Source organism: Brassica rapa, chromosome A09, assembly GCF_000309985.2.
Source record: "Brassica rapa cultivar Chiifu-401-42 chromosome A09, CAAS_Brap_v3.01, whole genome shotgun sequence".
In the NCBI taxonomy this organism is placed as follows: Eukaryota; Viridiplantae; Streptophyta; class Magnoliopsida; order Brassicales; family Brassicaceae; genus Brassica; species Brassica rapa.
This window is the reverse complement of record NC_024803.2, coordinates 15,066,514-15,082,310: the sequence shown is the minus strand read 5'-3', so window position 1 is coordinate 15,082,310 and position 15,797 is coordinate 15,066,514. Positions and strand designations below refer to the sequence as shown.

The window sequence follows — 15,797 nt, the reverse complement described above, 5'->3', positions numbered from 1 at the left end:
GACATTTTCTTCAATAGTAAATTCACAATCAGTATTTTCAAATGAGATAAATAGCTTTTATCTCTTTCCTGCAACGTAGCAAATAACGCTAAATAAAAACAGAGGAAGTGAGGGAAGAGAGAAACATGGTGAGACCGGAGGAGATATAGGTGAACGCGCAAATCAAGATATAAAAAGAGAGACCTTCATTTTTAAAAAAAATTCTGTGTGAATTTTGACTAAAATATTTTTTAAAAAAAGGGAAGGGGGGAAGGAGGAGAGGGTAAGGATAGGGTCGTGCGTGTCAACGAGAGGAGGTGCTGGACGAGATGCCTCCTCCGCGGCGAGGAGGCTCCCGTCTCAGCACCTAACCTCTTCTAGCTACGCCGGAGATCCTCCGGGGCTTTTCAAGTCAAAGCCACGTACTCCCGTTGACCTCGTTCGACAGACGCGCGATCTCCTTCTCTACGCCGATCGCTCCAACTCCTCCTCTTTGCCTGATTCCAAACGCCATGAAAAGGTCTCTTTCGCATCGCATTCATCTTGTTTCTTGGCTCCCAAAATTTAATATGTATAAAACAATTTAGCTTCCAAAATGATTAAAACATAATACTATATAAAAGCTTATTATAAGGTCGATGATGATGATAGTTTTACAGAAAGGTGATAATTTGATTTGTAGATGGCGGAGCTAAGCAGGAACATCCGTGATATAAAGTTCATTCTCTATGGAAACAGCGAGGCCGAGCCTGTTGCTGAAGCTTGTGCACAGCTGACTCAAGAGTTCTTTAGACAGGATACTCTACGCCTCTTCATTACCTCTCTCCCTATTCTCAACTTGGAGGTAACTAACCATTCGTTTTTTTTTTTCCCATATCAACTTTGAGATTTTTATTAAGAAAAAAATCTTGTTTTTTGTTTGTATTAGACTAGGAAAGATGCTACGCAAGTTGTTGCAAATCTACAGAGGCAGCAAGTCAATTATAAGTTGATTGCTTCTGATTATCTTGAAGCCAACCTTGATCTCATGGATGTTTTAATACTAGGGTGAGTGTTACTGTAACCGGTTTAGTAGTTTCCAAATTAAGATAATTTTTTTTTAATATAGTATTCCATGTTTTGTGGCAGGTTTGAGAACTTAGACATGGCTTTACATTATGGTGCTATGTTTAGGGAGTGCATCCGCCATCAGATTGTTGCCAAGTGAGTCAAAATCATTCCTTTCTCCTCTCCAGTTTCCACAACTTGTGATGTGATTTATCTCTTCAGAGATGTTAATTTCCTTTGGATTCAGATATGTTTTGGAGTCTGAGCACGTGAAGAAGTTCTTTGATTACATACAGCTTGCTAACTTCGACATTGCTGCCGATGCAGCTGCTACTTTTAAGGTTCTTAAAAATATATTAACATTTTCGCTTTTTATCTTTTCCTGGTGGCACTATCAAGTGTCCAACATGCAATGATAATAATAACTCCCACTGTAATATGTTTTTTTTACAGGAGCTGCTAACTAGGCATAAGTCTACCGTTGCCGACTTTCTCACCAATAATGAAGAATGGGTAAAGCTTTTTCTAACAACGTTTTGATTCATGCTCTGAAGATTAATTCTGAGTATAGTTTTCTCAAACGTTTTTGGGTTTGGCAGTTCTTCGCGGACTACAACTCAAAGCTTCTTGAATCAGTTAATTATGTAACCAGACGGCAAGCTATTAAGGTATATGGTAAACTATACGAGTCTCTAAAACATTGAACCAATATTAGTAGTGGGTGATCATTCTGATGTACTGTTTTTTTTTTTTTTGTAAACGTTAAACAGTTATTGGGTGATATATTACTGGATCGATCAAATTCAGCTGTGATGGCGAAATATGTGAGCTCAATGGATTACTTAATGATTCTCATGAATCTTCTGATAGTATGACACTTTACCCTAATGCCCTCTTCAAATCTTTTGACCTTGATGATAATAGTTTGGGAAATAAACTCATTCCCTTTGAATTACAGGAGTCTAGCAAGAGCATCCAGATAGAAGCATTCCACGTTTTCAAGGTATGATTCTTGTATCTTAAAGAAGTTAAACGTAATGATCGTCAGAAATGATGATTGTTTAAATGTCGGTCCAACTGATTGTACTCTGTGATTATCATCATTGTTGGGCAGCTGTTTGTGGCGAACCAAAACAAGCCTGCAGAGATAGTCAACATTCTGGTGACTAACAGAAGCAAGCTTCTTAGATTGTTGGCTGATTTGAGACCAGACAAAGGTATTGAAAGTCCGGGTTGTTTTTGATCCTTTTCCTCCTTACTAACACTTTTTTTTGGGCCATCTTGTTTTGTTTGCAGAGGACGAGAGGTTTGAAGCAGACAAAAGTCAGGTCTTGAGAGAAATTTCATCCCTTGAGCCGCTAGTTCTTGCATGAACCAACCAACAGATATCGTTCTTCCTTTCCTTTTTAAACATTCCAAAGACATTTTTGGAGGTTCGAAGTTTGTTCTTTTAGGTAAACCGATCTCTTTCACTTTCTCTTACACACACACACACACACATACAGACAAGATATTTATTTGATTTATGCAATCACTTGTACACTTTTCACTGTTGATGAAATAAAATGGCTTTGTTTATAAGTTCACATGTACACATCATGAAGGTGTAAGTGAGCATCAAGAGACTCACCTTCCAACAACTTTTAAAACATCAAATGTGGTAATTTAATTTACGAATACATGTAGAAACTAACCAACAAAACCGATAAACAACCAAAATTTCACTCTCTAACCTCTACTGCCAACCATCTCTCTGCGTATTGAGACTCCTCTGCTTTCCTTCTGTTTATGACTACATACCAAGTAAAGGCTTCGAGCACGGCCGCGGCGACTAAGCCCAGCGTTGCTATGAAAGCTGTGTAAGCGTTTCTCCACTGCTACTCAGGGCTCAAGATATCTAACCCTTTGAAAACGTTCACCACTGCAAGAATGATCACGGTATAGCCGATGGTGTGGTGGTAGATGTTTACTTGTGCTCTAGTTTGGGTCTTAAAAACAGAGCAAACACCTAACTTGTACCACAAGAAACTGTGATGTGAAAACATTTTGATGCGAATTTAAGCACTCACTGTTAAGTTTAAAACCTACTTGAACTGTTGCAAGGCAGAAGGGAGCGAAACCAATAGCACGGTGAGTGCTAAACTGAATCCCGGCTGATTCCCCGCCCAGCTTGAGACCTGTAGCCCAAGCTTGGAGTCTCCTGCTCCTGCTCCTCCACCTCCTGATGCAGCGGAGAGGAGATTCAGAGTGGAAACAGAGCGGATATTGTTGCCAGAAGTTGGATGAGGCAGAAGATTGTTCCCGGAGAGAGACCCATCTTGCCATACAGTGTTAATGTTCCCACCATTGGAAACAGGAAGAGTCAGAGTTGCGAAGATGATCATCTCGTTGTTTTGGTAAGCAGCAGATAACTCAGAGACGTTGAAACTCAGGTCACCTTCTTGGAGACTCGTCTGGTAGCTGCTGACGGGTGAAGTGTAAGCCCTAACACTGCCATCTGGTTGTGGTGAAGCTACAATGGCTTGAGCTCCGACCATGCCTGTGGAAGTGGGGTTCACTGCCCATGCCACCCATTTCTTGGAGGTGAGATCTGTGTGGCGATAAGCTACTTGGAGATTGCCGGAAGAAGAGTTGTAAGTGTAGTGAATGAAGGAATCAAGAACATGGAGGTCGTTACATGACTCAAAGAGATTTTTGCTGGAGAATTTGTAGTTGGAACATGTCTGAGCCAAGGCGAGTTTAGTGATGATAAAGATGAAAACAGAGAGACAGAGGAGGAGATTTGAAGATTTGGCCATGGATATTAGGAAAGACAAAACAGAACTCTTGAGTTAAGAATGAGTATGAATTAAGGAGAAGAGAGAAGCAGGAGGTTAAGTATGAAAAGAAAGTGGGGACAAGTAGGGTAAGGTTTGTTAGTTAACCTGTCTACTTAAAAATCTCTAATTTTCTTCACGGTCACACAATCACACTTGTCCTGTTTCTTTTTTCTTTTTTTTTGAGAAAGAACTTGTCCTGTTTCTTTCCTTTCTTAATAAGTTTTATATCTAATTTTTATTTTATTGTTCATCAATCGATTGCAATGTTGAACTAGTACCAACTTAAAGATTCTAAAAACATTATAAGTGAAGTGTTTTATTTCCGAGAAAGGTTTGACGTGTAATGTTCTCTTCCTTCTAGTCTTTCAACTCTTGCGAGTAGACCAAGAAATCTAGATATAGCAAGATAGTATAAATAAATTGAAAAATATACTATATGCATGCATGAACTATTGCGTCTTCAGTCTTCACGTTCAGAAACCAATTCACGATTGCCTCACCAACTTTGTTACGACCTCATTTTTAAATTTAAAAGCCTGTAAGTAAGCAACCTAGTAAGGCCTATGATAAAGAGGTGAAGTGGGTTCATTAACGGCCCAAAATGATATTTCTTTTGAGCCCATTATTACAAATCGGAACCGGAATGCAATTTACTTTCTGGTTTCTCCCTCTCTCTCTTCATGCCAGAGTGACTGATTGCCTGTCAAACAAGTCTCTCTAATTTCACAGCAGAAGCGTTGAATCCCTTCGTCGTCGTCGTCTTCCTCGGATCGACTCCATTGTTGGGATCCTGTTTATTTCTCCTTCTTTGGATCAGTTTCTCAAAACAAAGGTTTTTTTTTTTTTTGTTTTCTTTTACTCACAATTCGGTTGTGACATTTACCTTTTTGCTTCATTATGTAAAACTGGGTCTGCTAAAATTCCCAAACTTGCGATGAACAGCGTATTATGGTCTTACGTTTGACTGGAATGTGCTGTGATCTCTCCTGCAACTTTGTTTGTCTGAACGAAACCTCTTTTTGAATTGTCCTTGTCTCCAGCGGCATTTGGTTCTTACTTTGGTTTGGTTTCTTTAGTTTTAGAAAAATTCTGGCATACCTTTTCACTATGTCATTCTGTATTTGAAGATTTTCATTAGTAATCCACGCAGAAAGTATACCTGCTTTCAACAACCATTTACTGTTTCATCTTTAAATGTGAACCCTAAAGACAAGACTACAATGTCTTATCTCAGTTTGTACTTTTCTGTGTTCCACTGATGATGAGTTAGTTTTGGTTGGGTTCCATATTGGCCCCCGCGCCTTGTCTTTTTCTGTTTTTTTTTTTCCTTTTGATAGAGAGAGAGAATATTGCTCTTCTTTCCTATTGGTGGCTTTCATCCCTTGTGAATAGTTACTGTCCACCCACTTTAACTTAGATTCTCTGAGTGATCTCACTTCTAAACTTGGCTTTACTTCTTGTATATAGGCATGTACACACACACACCCAAGTGAGCTTGTCTAGAAGGTGGTAAGATCCACCTTTCATAAGAAGTAATGCTTTTACTTTAGAATTAAAATGATTTTATGTGCCGAATCCTTCAATTGCAATAGATCTTCTTAGGTGGTTGAAGAGCTAAATTTAGTCAACTTTGCTACACAGAACCTTCTAGGAAGCTTACCTCACTAGACAGGTGATCTTAAAAAAGATTCTCTTACGTCTCCTACTGTTTACACTTAGATCTAAATCTTTCCTTTTCCCAACTCTACTTATTCTTGTCTTCTTTCTTCCTCACTTTAGCTTTGTAGACGGGTTAAAAGCCTGTGGTGAACAATATGAGGGGGTTTATATAGCTATAACAAGGAGATGGCTTTTCATTCTGAGGACGATAAGAGCGAAGACTACCTCTTTAAGATTGTTCTAATAGGTGATTCCGCAGTTGGGAAGTCAAACTTGCTGGCGAGATTTGCTAGGGATGAGTTCTATCCCAACTCAAAGTCTACCATTGGAGTGGAGTTTCAGACGCAGAAGATTGATATCAACGGAAAAGAGATCAAAGCGCAGATATGGGACACGGCAGGCCAAGAACGTTTTCGAGCAGTCACTTCAGCTTATTACAGAGGTGCTGTTGGAGCTCTACTGGTTTACGACATCAGCAGAAAGCAGACCTTTCACAGCATTGGTAGATGGCTCAACGAGCTTCACAGTAAGAAACACACTAACACACAAAAGCTCAATAGTATTTTCCTTTATATTCTAACTAACTTATTATGAAACTGTTGCAGCACACTCTGATATGAACGTTGTGACGATCTTGGTGGGGAACAAGTCGGATCTTAAGGACATAAGAGAAGTGCCAACAGCGGAAGGGAAGGCGTTAGCGGAAGCTCAGGGGCTTTTCTTTATGGAGACATCGGCTCTGGACTCGTCAAACGTGGCGGCTGCGTTCGAGACTGTTGTGAAGGAGATTTACAACATATTGAGCAGGAAAGTGATGAGCTCACAGGAGTTGAACAAGCAAGATCCTCCTGCCTCGCTCAGCAATGGCAAGAAAGTTGTGATTCCATCCGAGGCACAGGGGGAGGCTAAGAAAGGTGGGTGTTGTTCTACGTGATTAGAAACACTGAAAACTGTAGAGAGCTTCAAAAAAGGAAGATTGATTTTGGTCTCTTTAATTGTTACTTTGTCCATGTTTGAGCTGCTTTTGTGTTGTGGTGTGGATGTGTTTAGGTGTAGCAATCTGTAAATTCTCCATTGCAGAAGCTTTTTATGTAAACATCTCTATAAAGTTTTTACCACTTTTTTGTTGTTCAACTAGACGGATTGTCATGATGATGATGATGATGTTCACTCTTCTCTTATTGTAACCAAGGATTGAAACTTCACGATAGAATCTTGATTGCCGATTGGTAATCACCAGAAGTCTCTTTTTTTTTTATATATAAACGATTTTAAAGTGTAAATAAAATAGTATGATGTGTGAATATTTATTATTTGTTCCAATGAAGCATTTGTCCTTTGGGAAGAGTGTCATAAAAAATGTGAGAGGTGAAGTTGAAGTGGCAGAGATCACACGTGCAGTTTGCATGTGAGACAGATTGGCTGGCTCCACACATGATTGCATTTATAGCCGTAGTACGGATTCCACACAGCACATCGTCGTCATCATGAATCATGATGCAGTTTTCAAGTTTCCTGTGGGCTTATAGTTCCTCCTCTTGCTGATGCTCCTCTTCTTGATAGCAAGGGCATGTCTTGTGTACTTAATAAACTTGATGATACTGAAGATGCGACTTAAACAAACAAACACATGGTGACAAAATTGATGATTTCATGAACAAAAACATCAATGTGTATAATTGTATAAACTCTTCAAGTCTGTTAAACAAGAAAAATTAATGAATTTATAACGTAAAAAAAAACAATTACTACAAACTGCATACATATTATTGCCCCTGTGACAGTGAGCAAAACTTTTTGATACTACACAGATTCTAGTCTTACAGTTCCACGTCTTGAAGCTCCTCTCCAAGGCTGCTGTTGCTACCGTTGAGTGGGCTTGGTTTGAGGTTTGATGGACCCGTTGGAGATGTAAACGAGCTGTTCAAACTTCCACTCCATGAAGCTGTTCTTCTGGAACCTGACGAAGGAAAATCACCGTTAAGACTCGTTCCTGATCCACTTCTTTTGATGTTATCTAGACTTGGAAATCTCTGCATTGTAATTGGAGATGGTGTCGGGGACTGGAATGAAGAGTCGCTTGGTGGTGGTGGAGGGGCGGTGGCTTCTTCTGCTGAGTACTCCTGACTGGTTTCAGCAGCAGCCATCTCGGTGGTTACCTGGTCGTTTGAAGTTGATGATGATGCAGGTGCTGCTGGGATGAAGAAATTTGCTTTAGCAGGGATTGGTGGTTTAGCAGATTTTGCAAGAGCTGACTGAAACATTGTCTGAGAGTTTCCACGGTCTGGATTATAGGTGTCCACGTATCTGCCCCTAAAGAAAGTAAAAATGATTCAGCTCTACTGTAATACATTAACAAAAGCATTCCAGTGATTCCAGCAGCTTTCCTGACAATCTATCAGACTCAACTATGGAGTATTATAGCAAACAGTTGGACAACCGGAAACTACCAATCAAGAAAAATACGTCCATTTCACACTCAAAGCTTCACCTTTAATACCGTCGTTGGCTTATATTTATTCACTCCTCAATGTCATTCTAATGTGACACTACAGCTATTCTCATGATTTATGATCCACGATAGCATACACAGATTAACTCTAAAGCGTCACAAGTGGTTTGTTTACCTCGGACGTGCACGAGCTGAGAATGGATTCGAGCCCTGTGAGATTGGTGGGATTCCCGTCAAGCTCCCACTAGGTGGAGACATCTCGTTCTTCACCTCAGATTTGTTTTCATAACCCAGTGAGTTGCTTCTGTATGTGCCTACTGTTGGAGGAGGAGGCAATGCAGCTTCCTCAGCTGGGGGTTCTACACCTTTCTCCACCCATCTCTTTAATTTTTCGTCATAGTAAAATTGATTTTCATCACCCAGTTTCGCCTTCATTCAAAAGCATGACCCAAAATTAGAATAAGTTCAAGAAAACCATCATCACGACATAAACATTTCTTAAGGTGCACCTCTTTAGATGACCGAGATGGTAAGACCCTCCGTACGGTGTTCTTCAATATGCCAAAACCAAAGCTGCTAAACCGCGAACTTGTCACATTCACGGTTGGTTTCACCTGTGGCACCCCATCTGTAGCTTTGTCTTTTGAGGAGACAGGCTGATCCTATCAGAAAAAAGGCAAGTAAGCAATGGTTTTCTAAACCTGCATGCTAAGTACCTACTTACCCTCAGGATAAATCCCAAACCAGACATCAGGCAATAACAGAAAAGGATAAAAAATATATGATTTCTAGTGATATTGACCTGTATTGGCGTCCTACCGAAATCTGGCTCTGAGACACTTCTAGAATGTACTGCCATCGTCCTTGAGTTCCCATCCAACTCACGTATTGGTTCCATTGAGGCATGCGACATCAATGATTGCATTGTATTAGCAGATTGACTATATGGCAACTTAGCAGCCTCCTGCTGTTGATGATGCTGATACTCATTTGCCTGTAGGTTTCCTGTAGTTGAATGTGGTGCTGGTGGTGGCACCCCCCCAACAACACGATGTGCTGTACTATCAATAAAGTTGAGAAATTTTCCGACAAGTTTTGCTGGGGCCACAGTATACCCGCCCTGAAATAAGAATGTCCGGTTAAGTTGGATCATTAGAGAAAAGAACAAGCGGGTTCTCTTATATCCTATTTTTTTCCAGTTTTATGGATGTCCATAATGCTGGGTCTTTTCTTTTCTCTTTCACATTTTTAATCAAAGGGAATATACAGCAAACAGAATACTAAATCCACCGACAAAACCAACAGTTCCATGTAATTTTATTGGGAACAGAAGTTGTTGTGAGCTGTACCTGTTGGTGGAAACGGATTCTCTCTTCCAGTGATGAAACAAACTGTTTCCATGTTTCCACTTCAGTTGATCGGCCAGTCTTGAGACACTTCGATACTGCTTGACAGTACCTGATTCAGCCACAGAACTGCAACATCAGGAAGCCATATATACAGTCTAATCAAGGAAAAGTTTGTGGCAAGTGAATCTTCTTACTTCTGTGCGACCGAAAGTTTACCAACTTCAGCCAGCATATGGGCATATATGATTTTATATGGTTGAAACGGCAACAAGATATACTGAGAGTTTCCCAGCGTCTTAGAGTACTCGTATAACTCTGTTCTCTGCCCATGTGAAGATCAACAAAAAATTAAGAAAATATCAAAATAGATTGAGGAACTATCAGGCTACTTATAATATGGTAAATGTAGAATATCCCGCCTAACTAAAACCAAAGCGAAAAACTACCTGTATAGCCTCTGGACTTGCATAGGTTCTAGGATATTTCCAATGATCTGCTCCGACAAGGCAGAGCCTGGCACTATCTGAGTATGGATCAAAGTTCTTATCCGCAATTAAATAGCAAATATGCGCCGCAATTATCTGATCCATAATAGCAGTTCAAATGTCATGATAAAGTCTTCAAAGGAGTTAAACAAAACAAAATGGCAGAGAATCACCTCGCTCCTTTCTTTCCACATGCAATCTCCAAGATGAGTAATCACAAGCTCATCATCTGTGGTTCTGTTAGCAGTTATTATACCCAAATTCTCTTCCCAATTATCAAGCATGCTACTACTTCCAAACTGCATTTCAAAGAAACAAAGAGACTATTAGCGAGAACTCCCCATGCAGGACATCACCCTTCAATTCGAATTAGCAAAAGCAATGTCTCCTTCTTTTCCCTGCTTTGGAAGCATTCGATCTCGTCAGAGAAAGGGGGGCAGACTTCCCGCTAACACAAGCGAGCATTCAGATATCTGTCCTACGTCCTTTGAAAAGGAGAAGTGAGCTAACGGGTTATGATTCTGTTTTTCCTTTTTCTGGATTTTGGGGTTTGGGTATTTAGTAAGCTCTTGAAGAGCAGTAGGCGGTATGCTATTTCGGATTTACCCGAGGAACAAGAGGGTTTGGTTTCCATTTTAACATATACAAATTCTGGCATCTCATCTCTAAACTTGTTCTAACTCTTTAATCTATCACATTGTCTTCTGGACTGATAAAAAGTAGATGTTACCGTATTACCTGGGTTTGATGTTGAGGCGCACTTACGGAACCAGGAACACTGATACCGCTTGTGCTGCCATTGGAGAACACTTCAGCGGGTTGCCCCGCAACCAGCAAGCACAATGTTCGCAAAGGTGACCCAGGCACCAGCTGGCGAAGGGCCATCTGTTTCACAGTATCAGCATAGAACTGCTCCCCAAGCTGTGCCGCGATAACAAGCGCTGGTCCCCATAAATGGCCTTCTTGTGCACATTGCAGAGCCTCCATTTTCCTACCAGAAGCCAGAAGATTCTGCACCTCTGATGCAGTTACCTAGGAAATGCTTCCAAATGAGTCAATAAGCAAAAAGAAAAAACAATCAACTATATTTTAGAACCTTTTCCCTGTGAAAGAGAAATATCCTAAGATGTTGAATACTCACTTGCATTTGTGATTCAGGAGGTAAATGCTGCAAGCATTGGCTTAATGGAGCATAGCCACCATTTTGAAAACCATCTTTCTTGGCAAATGCAAAAAGTTTTGCGACTGCTGCTTCAGCAGAATCTGTTTCCTGTTTGCAGCATAGTTACAAGGATGAGAAAACTGTAACACATATAGATGTTTCCTTAAGAGGCGTACTGACAAGAGATTTCCATAACTGCTCACCTTTTGCGTTGTATCAGTCCCAAAAGGAGACCGGAGTTTCCCATAATACTGACAAGATATTCTGAGCAAAGACATAAGCATTTTCAAAAGCTTCCCTCTTGAAAAGTCCATGTCAGAAGATTCACAATGTAAAATACTCTCATCAAGCCACTTATTTAGGTCTTTATTTCCAACATTTCCTCCAACCAAGGGACCTGGAAGACATCGTTGATGCAGAGAACGAAAATAACTCGAAGAGTCTTCCCCAAGACTTGAAAAAGAAGCATTCCCAGAAGTAACTTCCGCCAAGTTTAGGACGGATATAGAGCTTCCCCCAGCCCCCTTTGAATCAAAAAGAAAAAGATTAGAAAGCAAGAACTGAAGTTCACTATTGAGGTTATAATAATATATTTCATATATAAAATAGTGATACTCCTACAATAGTTTGTAGAAACTTCGGAGGGTGTAAAAAACTAAGGGAAACTTCATGACTAACCTGACTTCCGAATGATGAATTCTGGAGAGAGGCGTTAGTATCCTTCATAAGAATGAGCTTCCCACCAAAGCCAAAACTCACAAGTGCATGTGGTGGACGCCCATCAGGTGATCTTCCTACACTTGGGGAGAAAAGCTGATTGCTTTGATATGACTGTTGAGTATCATCTACAGATTTCTGTCTATTATAGAAATCGTTTGAGAAACTCATTGGTCCATGCTGCGGGACACTAGCCATATTCATATGCTGAGGGATGAAGCTTTGAGCTCCATTCTCATTTGGCTTAAACTGTTCAGCCACAGATTCCGTACTGTACAAACTATTTACTTGCTGGTTTCCTCCGAAGTGTGAAAACGAGACAGAAGTTACAGACGCCTCATTATTACCTCCATTTTCTGATTGCCATGTGTTTGTAACCTGCGGCTGATTGTTGGCATAGTAAGACTGGTCCCAACTTCCCTGTTGGTTCTGTATACCAGAGTCTTGCGCTTTGAATGCCTGGCTTTTACCATTAACATTATAAATGTTACTCTCGGTATAGTTGTGAGACATAGCTCCAAGAGATTGGACGTTCTGAGCTTGCTGATCATAAGCTTGACTAGTTCCAGTTGTTTGAGAAGCCTGGTTGTAGCTGTCCAGAGAGCGCCATTCTTGAGCAATTGTGTCATAGTACCACCCCGGATACTGTGGGTCAAAGACCATGTGTTCTGGATATCCATTTGCCACCTGTGAAACCTGGTTCCAAGTAGACATACTCTCCGCTGTGCCAGCCACTGCAGATGATGTACTCTGACTCAGATAAGCAACATTGGAGTTATCAGTAGAGGCGACGCTGCTTTCCCAGTTACTCGCTGAGTGTATATAGCTCTCCTGTGAAGTCACACTTGCATCATGGCCATCAACTTGATACCACTGGCCAGTACTAGCATCATATTTCCATCCAGGATAGCTATTTTCCCAAGCTTGACTGTTATCAACGTACTGCTCACTTGTAGAATCTTGACTCACTTCACCCTGATGTTGTTGCCCCAAACCTGCTGAACTATCAAAACCAAAACTTGTGTTCTTCGTATCATTGGATTCTAAGTTCCCCGCATCTACCTCCGCCTTTCCCTGTAAGTTTCCTGTAGAAGATCCATCCAACTGGGTGAAGAAGTCAGAGTAAGAACCAAACCCGCCGCCATCATTAACAGATGAATCTGCACAAAAAGAGCCCCAATCAACCTCCTTAACCCCAGGGCTCCCAGATCCATCTTTAACTGCTTCAGATAACGGCTTATCCTCCACCTCCGATCTCACCACCAAATCACCACTTAACTTATTCGCATCAGCTTCTTCCATAGGAACCGATGAAGTCTCTTCCTTCCGCATCGAACTACTAGGACCCTCGTTTGCAACAACATCGTTCCCCGGGCTTGCTGATTCATTCAATTGCACATCTCCATCACCCAGAGAGAGATTCGCAAACGCTTTGGCGTCATCATCGGAGTCACTCCCAAATTTCAGCTCGTTGGCAGAAGAAGACGCAGCTTGAGCTTGAGCTTGAGCTTGGCTGGGAGAGTAGGAGTCGTCAACAAGCTTGTCGAAGAAATCCTCGTCGTCCGATTGGTCATCAAGTAGAAGAGAGTGAGGGTTTGAAGCCATCGAATTTTGAAATTGAGATCAAAATCCCCTAAAACCTAAGCTGATCGACGGATCTTCAAGCTTTCGTGAGAGGATCGATCGGTTGCAGAACGAGGTAGAGTCGTAGAAGATGAAGATCAAATGCAGGAGAGTGCCATCTACAGATCCAGTATCAACAAGTGTTACTCGGTGGATCTCCGGATCCAGGCTCCGATTAGTCGGTGAAAATCTTTGAGATCGAAAGTGTGAGAGAGAGAGAGATTATTTTGTTTTCTTCTTTTCCGAATTTAACCTTTTATATATGTATTTAATGAGAGTATCCACAAGATTTTATGTCATAGAGAGACACGATTAATGGGATCCAGATTAATGAAGAATTTTTTTTTCACTAGCAGTTTAACCTTCGTGACTACAAAGGAAAAAGGGAATTTTACGTCCTCTTTGATAAGCAAAATAAACTAAAACATCTGTAAAAACTAAGCAAAATAATTTTTCAAATGAAGATTACAGCAAATTCAAAATAAAGTCTAAATACCTCAAAAAGATATTCACATTCACGACAAAGTCAAATAACTGAAAATTAGTCTAACTTCTAATCCACAACCTACCAAAAAAACCAAAATATCTAGGTGGCCTCTTCTGATTCCATACAAATTGCTAGGTAAAAAGACAGACTGGTGTTTAACCTGAAACTATAGATCGGATAATGCTTTGAGAAGCATTTCCTTTCATGGAAACAATGCATGGTGGTGAAATTTTCTCCACAAAAGTAAAGATGATAGTAATTTTCTTGACACCATAAAAGTATTTTTTTTCATGTTTCAGTTGAAGGTTCCGGATGAACCCACCGGAAATCTTTAGTATCATATGCAGATGCAAAGATCAGATGGACGTTCTGATACAAATGCAAGTACAATATCGAATGGAGCAGAGTCTGCAACAGAGAAGTGTACGTGCGGATGAACAAGTCAAGATGAAGATTACGACTTGAAAAATGGATTGCAGACCAAGGCGAAGTTAACGTGAAGACATCTTGGGGAGCAACCTTGAAGAGATTCATCTTGGAGAAGGGAGATCTCACGATGGGAAGTTTCTTAAAGACTTTGGAGAGGTTTTAGGGAACTTACCATATTTCGGTTGATAGTGAATATTGGGTAGATAGGCGTGGATAGCCGACTTGGTTGTATTGTATATATAGTCATAATCGGCATGTGGATTAGGGTAGTCGAGAGAATTGTATTCTTAGCAAAGAGTGGAGTTCACTAAGCTTGTAAGCGAGTGAATAACACTAAGTGCTAAGGGGTAGATGTTCTAGAGATCTTATATTCGATCTTAGGACGTGTGAAGCTAGGGGAGCAAGTCAAGAAGGGTCTTGATCTTGTTCGAGTTCTGTTTAAAGAGAGACTTGTAAGTTCACTTTAAAAGAATACTAGTAATAACATATATCTTTGTAGAGATATTCTCTGGTGTACTATGTGCTTTACTTTGTGGGTTAGTTCTTGCATTTACAAGTGGTATCAGAGCAATCACCCGTTCGATTATATAACAGGTGAGATCCTGCGGAAAAAAATGGAGAACTATCATGAGCTGGTGTCAAGCACAAGGGTGATGTTGGATGGATCCAACTATGGACTTTGGAAGTCACATATGTGATCTATCATTCGAGGGATTGATGCCATGGCGTGGAAGTCTGTGACAACTGGATGGTCAGAACCAAAGGCCAAGGACGAGAATGGTGTTGAATCCAACAAAGAAGAAGAACATTGGACAAAGACAAAATTCAAGATGGCGAAGTTCAACTCCAGAGCACTTTCAGCTATACATGCCAGTGTTACGAAAGAAGCATTTTGAGTTGATTCAAGGATGTGAGACAGCCAAGGAAGCATGGGAAATACTGCAAACTCATTTCGAAGGAACTTCAAAAGTGAAGAGCTCACGATTGGATTATCTAGCATCCAAGTTTGAGAATCTCAAAATGAGAAAAGGAGTCAGTTGAAGAATTCAGTTCACAACTCAGTGGCATAGCTCAGGAATCCTTGATACTGGGAAAGAAATACAAGGATAAGAAGCTGGTCAAGAAGTTTTTAAGGTGTTTACCATCTAAGTATACCGCGTACAAGGCAGCTATGTCAGTCTCTCTAAACACAGATGAGATAAGCTTTGATGAAGTGGTAGGGATGCTGAGAGCACATGAAATGAAGATTGACGGAGGAAAGAAAGGAAAGGGAGTCGCACTGGTATCACAAGAATCAGATGACAGAAAAGATGACGATGATCCAGTAATTATGCTAGTCAGGCGTTTTGACAAAGTTCTTCGTAGAGCCGAATCAGGTCAGAGAAGAGGAAGTACATCACAACGTGCTGCAGAAGGTGAGAAACGAACAGCTGAGTCAGAAAAGAACGATCATAAAGCAGGGGTTCTGTGTCATGAGTGTAAGGGGTATGGACACTACAAAACTGAATGTTCAACTGTCCGAAGGAGAGAAATCAAGTGCTACAAGTGTAAAGGAATTGGACACACTCAGCTGGAATGCGCCAATGATC

General features: G+C 40.7%; 4 protein-coding genes across 8 annotated transcripts; 2 read left to right on the top strand and 2 right to left on the bottom strand.

The window, feature by feature from the left end:
- Positions 1–65: 65 nt before the first annotated feature.
- Positions 66–2,607, top strand: LOC103839521 (putative MO25-like protein At5g47540). Its single transcript, XM_009116022.3, has 11 exons — positions 66–499; positions 662–823; positions 908–1,026; positions 1,108–1,182; positions 1,274–1,367; positions 1,480–1,539; positions 1,626–1,694; positions 1,797–1,895; positions 1,985–2,029; positions 2,141–2,243; positions 2,323–2,607. Exons 2-11 carry the CDS (start codon positions 662–664, stop codon positions 2,397–2,399), a joined length of 903 nt encoding a protein of 300 aa, XP_009114270.1. The 5' UTR covers positions 66–499; the 3' UTR covers positions 2,400–2,607.
- On the bottom strand, positions 2,579–4,097 carry LOC103839522 (cytochrome b561 and DOMON domain-containing protein At5g47530). Its single transcript, XM_009116023.3, has 2 exons — positions 3,115–4,097; positions 2,579–3,034 (listed from the first exon to the last, which is right to left on the bottom strand). The coding sequence occupies exons 1-2, from the start codon at positions 3,822–3,824 to the stop codon at positions 3,016–3,018; spliced, it is 729 nt and encodes a 242-aa protein (XP_009114271.1). The 5' UTR covers positions 3,825–4,097; the 3' UTR covers positions 2,579–3,015.
- Positions 4,098–4,425: 328 nt separating this feature from the next.
- On the top strand, positions 4,426–6,746 carry LOC103839524 (ras-related protein RABA5a). Of its 3 annotated transcripts, none has more exons than XM_009116027.2 (5): positions 4,426–4,677; positions 5,313–5,377; positions 5,487–5,517; positions 5,625–6,030; positions 6,110–6,746. In XM_009116027.2, the coding sequence occupies exons 4-5, from the start codon at positions 5,691–5,693 to the stop codon at positions 6,436–6,438; spliced, it is 669 nt and encodes a 222-aa protein (XP_009114275.1). In that variant the 5' UTR covers positions 4,426–4,677; positions 5,313–5,377; positions 5,487–5,517; positions 5,625–5,690; the 3' UTR covers positions 6,439–6,746. The 3 variants fall into 3 exon arrangements, with proteins under 3 accessions (XP_009114275.1, XP_009114274.1, XP_009114273.1); XM_009116026.2 differs by having other exon boundaries at positions 5,448–5,517; XM_009116025.2 differs by having other exon boundaries at positions 5,438–5,517.
- A 389-nt stretch (positions 6,747–7,135) lies between these two features.
- On the bottom strand, positions 7,136–13,567 carry LOC117125656 (protein transport protein SEC16A homolog). Of its 3 annotated transcripts, none has more exons than XM_033280914.1 (12): positions 11,631–13,559; positions 11,156–11,476; positions 10,932–11,060; positions 10,529–10,822; positions 9,964–10,089; positions 9,752–9,886; positions 9,500–9,627; positions 9,306–9,414; positions 8,759–9,076; positions 8,466–8,612; positions 8,132–8,385; positions 7,136–7,817 (listed from the first exon to the last, which is right to left on the bottom strand). In XM_033280914.1, the coding sequence occupies exons 1-12, from the start codon at positions 13,272–13,274 to the stop codon at positions 7,325–7,327; spliced, it is 4,098 nt and encodes a 1,365-aa protein (XP_033136805.1). In that variant the 5' UTR covers positions 13,275–13,559; the 3' UTR covers positions 7,136–7,324. The 3 variants fall into 3 exon arrangements, 2 of the variants coding, with proteins under 2 accessions (XP_033136805.1, XP_009114279.2); XM_009116031.3 differs by having other exon boundaries at positions 8,466–8,618; positions 11,631–13,558; XR_001956303.2 differs by lacking the exon at positions 7,136–7,817 and having other exon boundaries at positions 8,143–8,385; positions 8,466–8,618; positions 8,776–9,076; positions 11,631–13,567.
- Positions 13,568–15,797: the final 2,230 nt, after the last annotated feature.

What these genes read in the sequence shown, in the direction of transcription:
- LOC103839521 (XM_009116022.3), top strand. Translation starts at nt 662, where the DNA reads ATGGCGGAGCTAAGCAGGAACATCCGTGATATAAAGTTCATTCTCTAT. An exon ending in TCCCTATTCTCAACTTGGAG is followed by an intron (nt 824 to 907) that starts GTAACTAACCAT and finishes TGTTTGTATTAG; the next exon opens with ACTAGGAAAGATGCTACGCA. An exon ending in ATGGATGTTTTAATACTAGG is followed by an intron (nt 1,027 to 1,107) that starts GTGAGTGTTACT and finishes GTTTTGTGGCAG; the next exon opens with GTTTGAGAACTTAGACATGG.
- LOC103839522 (XM_009116023.3), bottom strand. Translation starts at nt 3,824, where the DNA reads ATGGCCAAATCTTCAAATCTCCTCCTCTGTCTCTCTGTTTTCATCTTT.
- LOC103839524 (XM_009116027.2), top strand. Translation starts at nt 5,691, where the DNA reads ATGGCTTTTCATTCTGAGGACGATAAGAGCGAAGACTACCTCTTTAAG. An exon ending in ATGGCTCAACGAGCTTCACA is followed by an intron (nt 6,031 to 6,109) that starts GTAAGAAACACA and finishes AAACTGTTGCAG; the next exon opens with CACACTCTGATATGAACGTT.
- LOC117125656 (XM_009116031.3), bottom strand. Translation starts at nt 13,274, where the DNA reads ATGGCTTCAAACCCTCACTCTCTTCTACTTGATGACCAATCGGACGAC. An exon ending in GGACTGATACAACGCAAAAG is followed by an intron (nt 11,061 to 11,155) that starts GTGAGCAGTTAT and finishes TGCTGCAAACAG; the next exon opens with GAAACAGATTCTGCTGAAGC. An exon ending in TCAGCTCGTGCACGTCCGAG is followed by an intron (nt 7,818 to 8,131) that starts GTAAACAAACCA and finishes TACTTTCTTTAG; the next exon opens with GGGCAGATACGTGGACACCT.